Source organism: Meleagris gallopavo, chromosome 4 (genome assembly GCF_905368555.1).
Source record: "Meleagris gallopavo chromosome 4, MGAL_WU_HG_1.1, whole genome shotgun sequence".
Classification (NCBI taxonomy): Eukaryota; Metazoa; Chordata; class Aves; order Galliformes; family Phasianidae; genus Meleagris; species Meleagris gallopavo.
The window spans coordinates 3,250,875-3,266,411 of NC_139407.1; the positions used below are offsets into that span (position 1 = coordinate 3,250,875).

Genomic DNA, 15,537 nt, shown 5'->3' on the forward strand with positions numbered 1-15,537 from the left:
TGAGATGAGGCTGCACAGAGCAGAACAACCCATCCCTCACCTAACTGGCAGTGCTGGGCCTGATGCTGCCCAGGGTAAGGTTGGGTCTTTTGGCTGCCAGGGCACACTGCTCATTCACATTCAATTTGCCATCAGCCAGAACCTTGAGAACCCAGAGCTACCCTGTCCCCAGATATAAATTGGAACCAAGCACCCTATTATGATTTATAATGCAGCCTCCATTCAGAAAAATATTTTTTTTAGTGGCTGTCTAGTATTCAGTGTTATCAAATTTGATGGTTTTTTATAGAGTTTCTCATAAGTAAACTTTGATACTGTCCAGTCAATCAAAATACATTTCCCATGACAACATTCATCCGAGACTTAGCATTCTTAGGTAAATTATAGCTAGTGCTGTCATGCCTTCTGGTGCAACCATTATTGGTCTAAATCTGCAATTAATTAATAAAGCTCGCTGATTAGAAACACAGTAAAAGCTCAATTAGTATTATTGAATTGCTTTAAAATACTGTTTGGGGTTTTTTTTTTTTTAACTCCTAAAATACATTTAGACTTCAAGAGTACTTGCAGTGGAAAATAGAATATTTAATGGACAAAGCAACCTATAATACATTCTGCCCCTCCTCATGTATATTTAAAGTAACTGCATTCAAGTTTCTTAATAATTATCACAATTTCGGAATAATTAAAATTTTCCCAGAAAACCTGAACGAAGTTTTCCACCTCAGAGATACACATATACTTCCTAAAGTGAAAGCATCCTGAGACACAATATTCCATGTATCCGGACAATAGCAATTGAATAGCTTCTGGGCTAATAGAAACAAATCTAAATCTTACCTGAGACAATTCATTTGTGTCCACAAGTCCATTGCTATCAGAATCAAAATAATGAAACATCTGATCTACGAGAAGTTTCCTTAAAGCCATTTTCTCACCAACATTTCTATCTTTTGATTGTGCAGCGTATCTCTGATTTTGAAGATCCAATAACATATTTTTCACTTTGCTGTATTCAGTAGGTTTGCATTTATCTCCTGAAAAGGAAACACACAACACAAGTTTATTTTTAATTTAATTTCATAGGAAGAGGGAGAAGTAAATTAAAAAATAAGGATAAAAGAAGAGAGTGTTAACTCTTTGTAACAACATCAATAGGGTTGCCTTATGAGGCAAGGAATTTGTTCTGCTGTATCTTTATCCTCATCATTTTCTTATCTGGTTTTCATTTAAAAACCAAAAATAATTACAGTTCTAGATACTTGGCATAGATAAAATCTTCTGTGCATCAAAGCTAAGGAAAGTCTGAACAGTTTTAAGCCTGTACTTCTCTCATTCAAGTCATTCTGAAAAGGAGTATCTCAAGATTTCATAAAATGTGACCTTTAGAAAAGTATTTTGTGTAAACATTCATATTATCACAGTGCAATATATGCAGTAAAACCTGAAAATATTTTAGGAAATCATACATTCCAGAGAATATGTTTCAGAATAACATTTGACTTTACAAAGTAGAAACCACACTTGAGTATTCATAAAGTAGCTTTAGCTTTCCATGTACTGGACAGAAGAAACTTATGTGAAGAAGAGAATTTGAATTCACAAGAAGAAAAGAAATGATGTCTAGGATAAGACCTAGTTTAATTTTTTCATTATTGAGTCTTTCTATGAAGTGGAAATTACTACAACAAATGTCCTGCATACCACGATTACAGTCAGTGATTACAGCTGCTATTTATTTTGCAATACAATCTAATTTACTTCTGGTATACTATTATATCAGATGCTTTATATTTTAAATTGAATAGATAAACTATTTAGGAGGTCTGGTTTTTTTGTCTGTTTTTTTTTTTCATTGAGATAAGCTTCATAAAGATCAGATATGTAAATGTGGACCAGTAAAACACAGTTACCATGTACGTGTTGGAAAAAAAAAAAAAAAAGATTAAAAAAAATGACAATTAGCTACTATATGCTATTTCAAACATGACAGAAATATGCTGTGTTGATTACCGAAGAAAGCTGTGTTCTAATTATTCTTTTTAGAAAATACCAGTGTAAAGGAGGAACAAACATTTATCTCACAGAAGTTGCCTAAACAATGATTCTTTTTTTAAATACGAGATTACCACTTCAGTGAACTTCAGTGAACATCATTGCATTGCTATGAACTCCCACCACCATTTGATAAGATAGAGAAAGTTCCTACATGCTTCTTGTAACCTTACAGGGAAATTCAGATCTGAAAGGAGAGGCCTCCTAAGATGGAAGTTAAGTGGTACTGGTACAAAAAATATTTTTAAGAATTCAAAACACTCTAGGTTATCTTTTATTTCTAAAAGCTAATAATAGGCAGTAACTACATGACAAAACCAAATGTTGTAACAGCAGTAAACAAAACTCAACTGTTTTTAGTGTTAAACTTTTTAACAGCCTTATCTGCATGTTGTGTTCACATGTTTGTCCTTCGTTTGCCAGAGGCATGGGGACTGAAGACATACAATTTGTAGAACTGACTATGTGGATGCTTTTTAGAGATAATGTAGGAATACTCAGTAGGGAAACAGAAGAGTTCTGTAGCCATGTTTTATCTGTAGCAAGGAAAGTTTGTCATCTGAGAGGATGCAAGCTCCAGGTGATGGGGAGGGAAGACAGCACTTGAGCAGACACATCTGGGTGAACTCCAAATAACTGAGCCAGGAAAGGAAGCAGCACTTTGTCTCCCCTAGACAACTTTTTTGGGGGTAATATCCTCAGAGTGACAGATTAGGTATTTTTCTCCAGAGCAGCAGAAATCTAACACCACAAATGACATGACATGTCATGGTTACAGTCTTACCAGTGTTCACATTTTTCACAAAAGTGTAAGTCCTACTTACTTGTTAGATAACACACTGGTCAGAACTAGTTACTACGTCAAGATCTTACCGCCACTAATTTGTTTTTGGTCAGACAGTTCCCAGTCTGTTATTCTAAAGCTTGCAAAGAGATTTTTGCCTTAGCAATATGGAACATAAGTAAAGCACTTTATTTCCTAATAAAATCAGATATGTTAGAGTATCCCATTAAGTCATGACAGGTCTGAGTTAGAAAAAAAAAAAAAGAAAAAAAAAAAAAAAGGGAGGGGGAAATAATTATAAAAGAAGAATGCTCATTGCCCTAACCCAACTAGAAGATGAGTGATCAATAATTGAATATAGATTCTTGCATCTACGAAGACTTCATGGTTATGGAAAAGGTTTTACAGGCTGGGTATAGCTGTGAGCAACCTGGTCCAGAAGGAGATGTTCCTGCCTATAAAAGGGGATTGGCACTAGATGATCTTAAAGGGCCCTTCCAACACAAACCATTCTATGATTTTCAACCAGCTGCAAACAAGGTGAATGCAGTTCAAAAAGCAATTTCATGACTCTGTTAACCTATCTTCAGTAGATGATTATTTTCAATTCAACAGCAGTGGCAAAGCCAATGTTCTTGATGGGGTTGCTTTGATCATGGCTATAAGATAACAGCTGTAATTTGCTCTTCATGTGTTCCTCCTCACTCAGATCAACCTGACTCAGAAATACATTCTCTGCCCTGATAGTGCTCACCATCTGTTATAGCTCAGTCTGATTCTTTCAGTGCTTCCCTAACTTGTTTGAAAACTAGTGCTCATGAAAATATTGCCATCACCTTTTTGAAAAATTACTTTTAAAAAAAATGTTTTAAAACATCTTCTAAAACAGATGTTATTTTGCTTCTCTAAATTGTTAGTCTGACCTACATGACACACTTGTCTGTAATACAGAAGCAGTATTCTCTGATGACTTTATCTGAAAAGGACATCAAGGTCTGTGGATGCAATCACATAGTTTGCATATAAGAGGAGCTCTGGAAGCAATAATCATGTATTTTAACGCAGTGTCAACTGTCTACAGTACCTTACAACAACTGTACAGAAAAAGAATAAAAATGAACATTACCTTGGAGCAGCTTTGATTTATTTATTTGGCATGTGTGTGATTGCTCATAACGAATAAAGACCAAATAACTTAAGTTTTCTGCTCTTCAGGCATGGTAGCTATTTCAAAATCTTGGGAGAGTTAACAGATCTGGGTAAACAGGGCATACACTGCACCTGCCAGATGGTTGCTCACTTTTCCTGTTCCCCTGCCTTATGATATTGCTTGAGATTATCAAGCTTCTTGCAATACATGCAGGAAAAAACGTGTCATACTTGCTATTTTAAATAAAAATAAATATGTAAGTAGCTGCTGCTTGCAAACACTAAGGAGGAATGAAAAGGAAAGTATTTACTGCTACTTAGAGTATGTATTCTTAAATAAATGTAACCCACTTACACTTTTCAAGAAGTGAAAATGTGTCACAATTCTACCTTGAAGTGTCGCTGCATTAATTTTCTCTATTACTACTATATTTTTCATTTTATTTGTCAAAGTAATCTGTTACAATGGAATTGTTGTGCTTAGATCTAAACATCCATCTTTTACTCTGCATTCTAACAGGTTTTAGGCTGGTGACAACTCAACCTTCAGTTTATGCTCTGAGCTAATTGCAGCCGTGCTAACAGGTGCACACAGGTTTATTACATTAAAACATTTTCACTTTACGCATAACTCAATGTAGTTTTTATGCCAAAGGCTTCACAGATCTGGATATCGAGTCAAATATGATTAGTGGATGTAACTGACGGGAAAGGGGATCATAAGGAAGCAGTGACACACTGTAAACACAGTTGTTTAACAAATCATCCTCTTATCTCATTGTCATGACCACCTTTTAATGTAGTACTCAAGATACAATTGCAGTAGATGTTTCAATTATGAGGCTCTGATGATGTATAGAGGAGCACTCCTAGGCTGGAGTAGCAGCACAGGAAAGAACTTGGGGAGCTGTACTATTTGTGTAATCAGCATAATAGTTGTATGAAAGGCAAACAAAATGGCAAAAAGGGACTAAGTATGCCAACCCTGAAAGTGAGGAAAAGTAATTTATGCTTAATGCAACGGAGAAAGAAACATTCTGTGAATTGCATTACTCCCAGTATTACAAAAGTCAAAGATGGTATATAACAAAACCTGAAAGGATCATTCACCAGGATACAAAATGAACCTCACCACAACAGATTTTCAGACTGTTGACACATTTTGGGATTTATCTCTGTAATTATACTGTTACATTTAGACAAACAAAACGTATCACAGTTTTAGTTCTGTTTATGGTTTTGAAAGAAAATTCATAATATATATTCCTAAAGCTCCTCCCCAATAAATTAGACTATGTCAGTCAACATTAATTATCAAATTATCATTTATCATCTTACTATTTATATAACTTATAAAGTCTTGAATAACAGTAAAGCATTCAATGATAAAAAGACTAAGTTGCATATAATTTTATCTGTATGCGAGAGTAATCTCTTTACTGAGCACAACTTCATAACTTAATTCTGTTTTCTGATACTTTGTTTTGCTTCTTCTTTACTGAAATGGGCTTACTGCACAAATAAGCCATTGAATTTTGGAGTTGCAGAAAACAATAGTGATAAATATTTGTTTTGCTTGTTCTTTTTTGTTTGTTTCATTCATGGAAAAGAGTGATTCCAGTACACAGTAAAGTTTTACAAAAATACTGCTGTGATTTATTTTACAAGTTTTCTGTCAGCTCCTGTAAAATCTTAGATGTACAGAAACCCAAAAGTAAAACACGTGCACTGGAATCAGAATGTCAACCTTCTGTTCCATACCTTGTAATTTCTGAAACAGTGCTAGTTCTATGATTTACTTAATTCAAATTCCAAAATAGGAGAAAAGGCTGTTAGTTTGTCTCCATTTGACACAGCAGTTTTGCAGCTGTATCCTTGTTACCTAGGAAACAGTTGGAAATTAGAGATTGAGTAGTATTGCCATCTTTGACAGTTCTGAACAATGATGTTTGTCCATAATACAGAAAAATTATTATACAACTTAATATGCTAGAGAATAGGATACATATGGAAACTAATTGGCTATCTGTAAGATCTTAGCAATACAACAGCACCACTATTCTTATTGTCTATAGAAGAATATTGAAGATATTCAACTAGAGTAATAGTTAGGAGTCGCTCCTTAAAATCAAATTCAAATCTCAAGGTTCTGCATTTCATAGCTTTGGGGCAAATATTTGTGTATAGAGAGAAAGAAAGATTATAATTTAATAAAATATATAAAGTTAAACCATCTGATTTCTGTTCCCAGTTATCTGCCGCTTTCACAAGTAAAGCAGGCATTTTAACCTCTCTTTGCCTTAGCACCTCCATCTACAAAATAAGAATAGCTGTTATTTCAAAGAGGTATCAAGACCCATTAATATTCAGGGAGTATCTCTATCTGCACAAAAAAAGTTATCAGCTCCTGAAACACAACTGTATTCTTACATACTTTATGATCTTGAGCAAAGGTGTATCTATACAACACAGCTATTTGAAGGAAAAACATCAGCTCTTTCAGAAGAAAGAGCTACTTTTTACTAGGGAATACTGCTACAATTAATTATTTCAGAACTGATATAAGCATAAATCATTTTTTTTTTTTTAATGAAATAGACATGCAGCAAGACTACTGTTAATATTCTACATGCATTTTGAACCAAGTCTGAATTGCCAATCTAATTAGCCAAAATGCTTCACTGCACAACTACAAACAGTATTGCATGGAACAAAAGTGATAAATTAATCCAAAATAAGATGCTATACCATATCTATACACAAACGAATTGGATATATATAGGTACAGACACTCCCATACACAGGCTGAGAAAGTTGCTACAGATATGATCTGATCTCAGTTCAATTTCAAACATAACATGAGAAACAACAACTTGAAGGTCTTCATCCTTCATCCTTTAGTTCTTTTTCATGATACAGTCGCTATGAAGTATGAAAGTTAGAATCTTATTTGTAGCTTTAACAAATAAAGGCACATTTTAAACCCCCCAAATTGCCTATGCTTATCTGAAAGAAACTTCAAGGTTCAGGCAGCATTTCTCAGTATTTTCCAATTTAAAATTTCTTTTTAAAAAAAAATTAAAAATAGAGCTCAAAATTTTCACCTTTATTCATTGCTCTCCTCACTCAAGGTTTGGAACTGCCCTTCAGGAGTGCTGGTCTCATTTACAGTCTTGTGAACTGTCATTCAGAGTTTGAGGGGAGGGGAGAGCATTACACTCAAAACACAGTTTTTAATACAAATTTCCTGGATAAACGTGGATCAAAAAAAATCCCTTCAGTTTCACAAGTAAAATTTGACAAGCAACATTTACAAGATAACCTGATCTTCCTTGTCCTTCCTAGGTTATTAAAGAAAATATGAGGGGAAAAAAAAAAACAAACAACAACAGACAGCATGTTTCAAAGGCAGACATTGCTAAAAATGAAGACTGAGACAGGTGTTCAGTGCAGCATGTTATTTTCCCCTCTACTAGAGTTAACCTAACCACTGAAGTTCCTCCTACAGGGCTTGAGTACATTTTGCTTTGCTGTATTTATAGTGATACTATGAAAACTATGAAACACCTAAGTCTACAGTGGGAGAAAAAAAAAACAACCTTCCAAACCCAGACGGAAATAATGGTGGGATGCAAGCTTAGCCACAAATCTATATAGAGTTCTGCTTTCGTTTCTCAGACAGCTTATATCAGAGATAATTTTAAAAAATAAAAGTTGAAAGTGATGAAATTATTTATATTAAATCACAGTCTTCCTTTTACTAAAGGAATTCTCAAAAATGTGGATTTTTTTTATGAAGGTGAGGTCCAAAGAGTGAGTTGAGAAAAACTACAGAGGCACTGCAGCTAAAAGGGATGGTTTTATATTTCCATTTCTATTTCTTCCCCTCAGTCATACATCCTGACAACTTCCTTTTTTTCAGCTTTAGCAGTTAGCTTTTAGTGCTAAGATAATTTAGGAAGATTTTCAGTTAGACTTCTATAGGAAAATTTGTTGTATGTATAGAACTACATATTTATGCTTATTCTAATGAACATTTTAGACAGCATTATCCCAACTCAAGTAATTCAGAAAAATCTCAGAAACACAGACAAAATTTAGCTTAAAATGTTCTAGCATCTTTCTGACATATTTATATTATGCTTAACCTTCCATTTTTCCTCTTTGTACTAAGGTTATGATCTTCTTCAGGAACAGTGATGTGGAGAGACAGATAAAAAGAGTCAAGAGCAGCCTGGCAACGTAGTCAGAAGTTCTTTCTCCTCAGTCTCAGTATCTTTTTATTTTATATTATTTTATATGGTACTTGGTGTATTTTACTGCTTCTCTATGTCTCACTATCAGTCTCGTTACAAGGATAAACAGGTTCTAAGTTTGAAAATAGGAAAGTATTTCTCCAGCTTCTGTTGAAGAAGAGGTTATAGCTTGTTAAGCAAAAATCATCCGCATATGCCACTGAGAGATGGCTTAAGAAACCAGGAACACTAGACAATTCTGGAAACAAGTAAAATCAGCAAAGGCCAAGGCATGATCAGGCAAGTCCTGAGACCTCACCCTGTCAGCGAAGTATAATTTTTTTTTTATTTTTTTATTTTTTTTTTTTTAGAACCAGCAAAAAAACTCACATTCTAAAAGGCTATTCATCTTTGAGGTATATTACAGTATAAGCTACAGCAATTCAGAGCAATCTGAGCTACAAGGGATCAAGGTCACAAAGTCTACACGATGCATCTTGATTTTAGCTAGCCTATGAAGGAGATAAATAGCATTCCATAGATTAAACGTGATAGTTTTTATTTTTTTAATCTTCTCTCCAATTTCTCTGTTCTTTCTCCAGAAACAAGGAAATACACCACTTTGACAATAAAACAATGAAAACAAGATTTATAAATTGGAACTCAAACAAGTAAGCAAGTAATTCGCCTTTGAATCTACACCAGAACGTTACCTGCACATACCAGCCTGGCACCAGCACAAGCCTGTAATTAAGCAAATAACTCACCAGCTTCATGCATCACTTCCAGATTGTTTCTCAACTGTACTGAAGCACAGGTTTAAAAACATGCTTTTAGGCTTTAAAATTGGTTTTAATCTTATCAGTTATTGGTTAGAAAGAATTTCAAAGCGGTTTCCATTGAAATGAGAAATCTTGCAGACAGCTGAGACAAATGCTCAGACCATTTACTTTGTTACTCTACTTTCAATCTCGTCACATTTAACTCGTCCACTGACAGATGTAGAAAAGTCATGTAGGACAAGACAGTTGTGTACTGTGAAGATATATACCAGTATTTCCTTTCACTATACATGAAGGGTATTCAGTGTTGCCATGTTGGCTGCTGGTATTCTATGACTCCTCATATTATGACTTGCCATGCAATAATATCACAAGGTTGATGAGGCAAACGTAAATTATTGTGACAAACATACATTGTTAATAGCTTTTGTAAAGGATTTACATTAAAGACTCAGTGTCCTTCTAATGATCCTTTAGCATTATACATGCTTGCATCTGAAGTTTTGCTCATGCTAATCTTTGTGTATATCAACGCAAGAGAGAAGATAAGCATACATCAGCTCAATTTAGGCTTCTTTTTCAGTTTCAGCATGTCTCGTGAAGTTGTGGGATATATACAAGTACATTTTGATGAGCCATCTCTAAATAAAATTTGGATCATGGAATTCTTTCACAAAGAGTCATATAAAAAGCTACCTAGGGAGAGTAGATCATTAAATTTTACTTTAGCTTCACTAGAAAGAAATAAATGTTTTAGACAGTTTTCTCTGTATAACCACAAAAAGCTTGCTGACCTAGTATTGTTTCAAAGATGTTACTGTATTCCTGATATTAAATTCCTACCTCTGATTTTATTAAGACTTGCTTTCCTTCTCTCTTTAAGCCTTCTCTTTAACATTTAACCTTCAGTAGAAAATGTAGTTAATCATATTAAAACTAGTTTTATTTCTATTGATTTCATATTGATTATGTGTTTCCAGATACAATTCTACACACACTTGATAAAATATGTCTAGTTATTAACACTAAGTTATATCACTAGCTTCTGTCAAAGTGGGACACAATTATTCAAGCTCTGTCAAAATTAAGACAAAAAAATATTGAAGATACTTTGTCCGTTATTATTAGGGAAGAAATGACAATTATTCAAAAACAATACACACTACTACGTAGATAACTTTCGTTTGAAAGACACAGACTTAGATTTGCTTGGCAAGACTAAACTTGTTTGTAAATCAGTTCATCAGACGCCTATCTAACTGAGCAAGCTGGATTTCCTGCTTCTTGAAATTAACTACTGCAATGCAAAGATGCACTCTATCTTGAGAATTAAACTCTTTTCCCCCACTCCCCTTTATTTCTACCCCCACTCGCCTTTATTTCTACCCTTTCTAGTTGGGAAAGGGTTTGGGGGCAGGAAGGACATAATACGAATATGCTTCATTAAAAAACACATCTTTTGTTAAATTGCTTATTTAAATCTCTAAAGAATCATCAGCGTGTCAATTCAAAAATTCAGTTCAAGCAAAGCCCTGAACACTCATTATTAGGGAGCCCTTTGAATAAATAGATCTTCGTTAAGCCTATCAACCACAGCTAATTCAGCGAGAATGCACTGCTGGGTCAGAGTAAACAGAAACAGCCAGAAGCCCAGATACACATCTCAGAGAAAGTATCTTCTAGACACATTTGTAAATCAGCTAAAATGTTGTATGAGCCTTCAAGGCAGTTCTCATTGGTGGGAGGCTTCAGTACAAATTGTTATTCCTCAGAAGCCGACTGAGACAAATGGTCAAAAACTTGGGACTGCATGACATCTAGCACTCAATATAAGCAGCAAGAATTACAAGTCCTTCTGAAGAAAGTGCCAGTAATGCCAGGTGACATATTACTGAAGGTGGGAACTGGTTATGAAGTACTTATACTACATATTAAATAACCCATTACCTGGGACAAATACAGTGCCTTAGATTTATTCCCAAGAGATGGGGATGTGAAGGATCTTCTTTCAGAAGGACCTTTTAACATCAAGAATAGCCTAAATCACAAGAATAGAGATGTAAAGAGGTCACTCATGTCAAAGTACTTATTTGTCTAGGCAGACATTCAATTCTTCAATTAACATTTCATCTTAAAGGTTTGCAGAACATTCTTAATCATCTTGAAGAATGCCTTAAATTCATTTGTATATGCTATACATCACCAGAAAGAGAAACCCCTTCAACTCAAAACTATTCCAGGTAATTGAGAAATTGTATCATGAAGGAGAGGATGCTGCCTCAGTGACCTTAATTCCATTGTTAAGTAAATTATCACATGATAGAGTGAAAAGAATTACAGTCTGCTTTCAGGGTCTGCACTCCTGATGATGAAGTCAATGCTTTTCAAGTTCTGAGTGAGTGCCCAGTTGTCAGAGATTTCCCTGAACCACCTTGGCAAACTCAGTCTCAGATACTGAACAACTTCCAGAGGGCATCTAGAAGTTGAAGAAAAGTAACTGGTGTCAAATGTATTTGAGGAAAGGTTTTAATGGGAGAATCTTCACACTAAAGAGTGCTCAGAGAAGGAAAAGATCATATAATTGAATCACGTTCTTCTAGGAGACCAGATAGCAATGATCACAGCATGGGTAAGGTTCTTTGGCTGCAGCACTGTCAGTACCCGTTCATTAACTCAGTTCAACTCTTTCAGTACACAAACAGGAGCTTCTGTTCATAAGCCACAATCCTTGGTCCATTTCAGGCTCTCAGCGGCTATTCTGACTACAAATGGATATCAATTTATATCCTGTGTATGAACATCTGACAGGTCTAAGGAACTCCTGAGAACAATTTAAATAAATCTTCAAGACTCAAGCTACAAGTCCATGTGTACCAGGTGTGCTATGAACAAGTAATTCTAGAGCTGTGAAGGTCACAGTCAAGTTAACAAATCTGTTCTTTCATTTTTTTCCTCTACGATAAAAAGAAACCAAATATCTGAAAAGAAAACAAGAGCAGTGAGAACAAATATAAAGAAAGTTGAAGACCTTATTCAGAAATTACATTACTTTTAATAAATGTTTTCACTGAGTATGGGAAGACAATGAAGGATGTGGACTACTCTTAAAAATATGCATATACTACAATTCTTGCTGTGCAAAATATTATCACTGCTTTGCTACAAAGCAGCTTGTGAAAAGTCAAATTTAGGAGCTGATGCTCTTCTTTTGGCATTAACCAACTTTGTGGTGTACATATCAGCAAAAGAGTAAAAAAAAAAATACTCAAATTCTTCTCAAAAATATACATTCAATTTAACATTCACAGCAGAAGTATGTTTAAACATTTTTTTGATTCTTTAAATTTTGTCAACCTGCCACCATCATATGACCATCTGAAAGATTTTGTAGTCAGTCATTCAGTATGTCATCATTACATTATATTGATGATGCTTTCACACCTCCCAGCCAAAGTCAGCACTGAAGCAGAACATCACCAGATTGTGCAACATAAACATTTTTTGATATTTATTAGGATACTAATATTTTGTCATGACAGAAATATTTGGTCATGAACAATAACTGACTGCTTAAATAACAGCTTTCAAAAGACATGTGGTTTCTATTACAATTATTTTGCCATACAACATTAAAAACAGGGTTATTTCCAAATTTATTTGGATTATTATTTTTCAAAGCTAAAAAAAAAAGTTGCTCTCAGCAAATTTGAGTTTTGTCTTTTCTGAAGAATTTGCATCTTGAAGGCAAATTCAAAAAATATAATTTGCACATCTCTTCCCCTTGTCCATTTCATTTCTCTAACACTAAATTATCTTGGCAGTTTCTGTCTTGTTATACAAGTATTTGTACTCACCACAGTAGAATTAATCATGTTAAAAGCAACAGAGACTTCACACTATTGTATTAGTACCAAATTGCTGAAGTATCATAATATTTTGCTCCTCAATTACTTAACGAATTAACATGCAGAGATTCTCTCAGCAATATACAGTGAACAATTCCACAAATGACTGCAATTGTTCTAAATCATCACCCAAGCTAACCCCCAGTGCTAAAGTGAGGAGCGATAGGATTCTTGATGTGCTTTCCCCATGAACACAATGCCTCTATAACACAGATGGGGGGATTTCCTCGATTTTTTATTTTTTTTTTTAATCAGAATTAATGGACATTTAAAAAAGGATTTACTGACTTATGGCAGATGGCTGAAGGATTTCGTGTAGGTGTGACTCATGTTCATTTCAACAGGAGCAAATTCCATGCCTTCCTGTAAACAAAAGTTAGTTCTGCAGTAAACTAGGAGCTCGGCTTAGTTAGATATTAAAAGGAATTAAACACTTTTTCAGATCATCTAAGACTTCAACTGCCCCTTAAACACCAAACATACTGCCAACGTACTTGGCATATTTGGAAAGAAGCAAAACACATCATAAAATACTCAGACTTGAACTGTATCTGCCTGCATACGTACTTTAAAATTGCTTCCTACAAGCCCAGCCTCTCTCAGGCAATAGTTTCTCTCTTATCTACTAATAGGCTCTATTGTTTTGAATTCCTCATGAGCAAAGTAAAGATGATGAACCCAGAAGGAAACACAGGGACAGTAGAGATTTTTGTTTCAACATTACTCTGTTCTGCTAAGGGTCTTTCCAGACAGAGGATACGTGGAAGCAGTTTCATACTTTTGATCATCTTTATTGCCCACCAAAATCATCCCTTAAGTATAGTTCCGGAGTTAAACTTCTGGAACTAAAGGCAAATGTAGATGACTTAGTTAACTCTACAATCTGCAGGGGTGGACACCAAACAAAGACACAAGAATGTAGCCTGATTAAAATGCAGTCGGCAGAGAACAACTGAACATTTTAATCAGTTTCTATTGATTTCTTAAACAGTGCAACTACAAAAAAAAAAAAAAAGAAAAGGGGGAGGCACTTTGAATCACCTACAACAAAAAATTTTGTACCAAGAGAAATCACTTCGCAACTACTCTTGGAACAAACATAAGATATCATCAAAAGACTGGCAAACAGTATAAAAACAGATTCTTGGAAGAGCACAATGTGATCTTTCACCTAAGCATTACAATCTTCCAAAACAAGTTGTGACAGAATTGTCACACCAGAGGAGTGTGAGAAGACAGAAGTAATGCAGTGTCAGAGAACACACACACACAAAAATAATAAAAATACAGAAAGCTACTTTGGCAAATATCTCAAGCTGGTATGAAACTTGGTATCTGGGAAAAACAAGCAAAATAATAATTAAAAAACAGCAATCTATTGTCTTGACGTCCCTACCTCTCAGAGATTACTTTTAGCTATGGGCATCCTATATCTGACATATTACTTCAACTTCTGCCAAAAGGGAGTAGAAATCACTCCTCTATACTTAGAACTGTAGAACTATAAAATGGTACCATTGAATCACAGATTGTCAACTGCTGACATTTTATTTAAGGAAAAAAAATAATTTCAATGTCACTGTGGGCCTGCAGAGACATTAAAAACATACAAACAGGTAAGGTAACAAAAAAATAGATGTGATTATCACTTTAAGGACTGCCATTTCTTTCTGAAAATTGTATCAAAAGCTCTAGAGAGCAGCATGCTGTAAAGATACAGGAAACAGAGAAAAACATTTTACTCTCAGCACCAACAAAATATTTATTTTGTTGCGTTTTTTTTTTTCCACTCTGATTTTTTTTCCCAGTAGGTTCAAGTGAGACTGTAACACCACGAAGACTCAGCAAACCTGAATTAATTACCCCCTGACAATAGCAGTCCTGTATCTCACTGTAATCTGCATATCCCTCTGATGTGAAGAAACCAAGTCAACATTCCTAGTTGAGATATTTAAGAAATAGGTTATATCCTAGATTTATCGCAAAGTAATAGTAACAATTAAACAATCAAACATCTTCAGAGATTTTAGCACTAAATCTAACAACTCCAGCTCTCCAAAGGATCAGCAATAGGCACAAGGATACAAATGCTATAGCTTTTACCTGTAATGCAGAAAAGTAATACAGCTGGAATGAGCTAGCAGAGGGATAAGATACCTCTAAGCTTTAGGAAAAAAACAAATGCTTATGCCATATAAATTACTCTGCTATCTGCATGCTCTGTGAATTATACTACGAGATTTCTCTTTAACAAAGCTGTATTAGTGTCCTCTTCTTCATTTTCCTCACATTGCAGTGCACTGAATGACCTTGGGCTTAAAGGCTGTGTTCAAGGGTGCAGAGCAGTTTCACTGTGCTCTTATGGGAAATCAGAACCATGAAGGAGAGAGGTTCTCTCATTCCTTGGGCTAATCCAACAAATAGCTTTGGTGACTAAAACTCAGACCTTGACTTTCAATTGGTATTCAAGTTGCAAGATAGTGTACTAAGCACATTATAGCAAAGGAGGAGATGCAGTGCTGATGGATGACATTAAGCAAGCTGCTAAATGCTAAACATATTGAAGCATTTCTCAGAGTTGAGACTTTTATTTCTGCATACAGTTATCTATAATTGAACTTGAGTTA

The 15,537-nt window shown here is 34.8% G+C and overlaps 1 protein-coding gene across 1 annotated transcript in view; it reads right to left on the reverse strand.

Moving 5' to 3' along the window:
* The window catches only part of FSTL5 (follistatin like 5), a 217,207-nt gene that overhangs the window by 98,238 nt on the left and 103,432 nt on the right, over positions 1-15,537 (reverse strand). Inside the window, exon 4 of the mRNA XM_031553000.2 lies at positions 841-1,037. Coding sequence (XP_031408860.1) covers positions 841-1,037 — 197 coding nt within the window. The remainder of the gene's footprint in view (positions 1-840; positions 1,038-15,537) is intronic.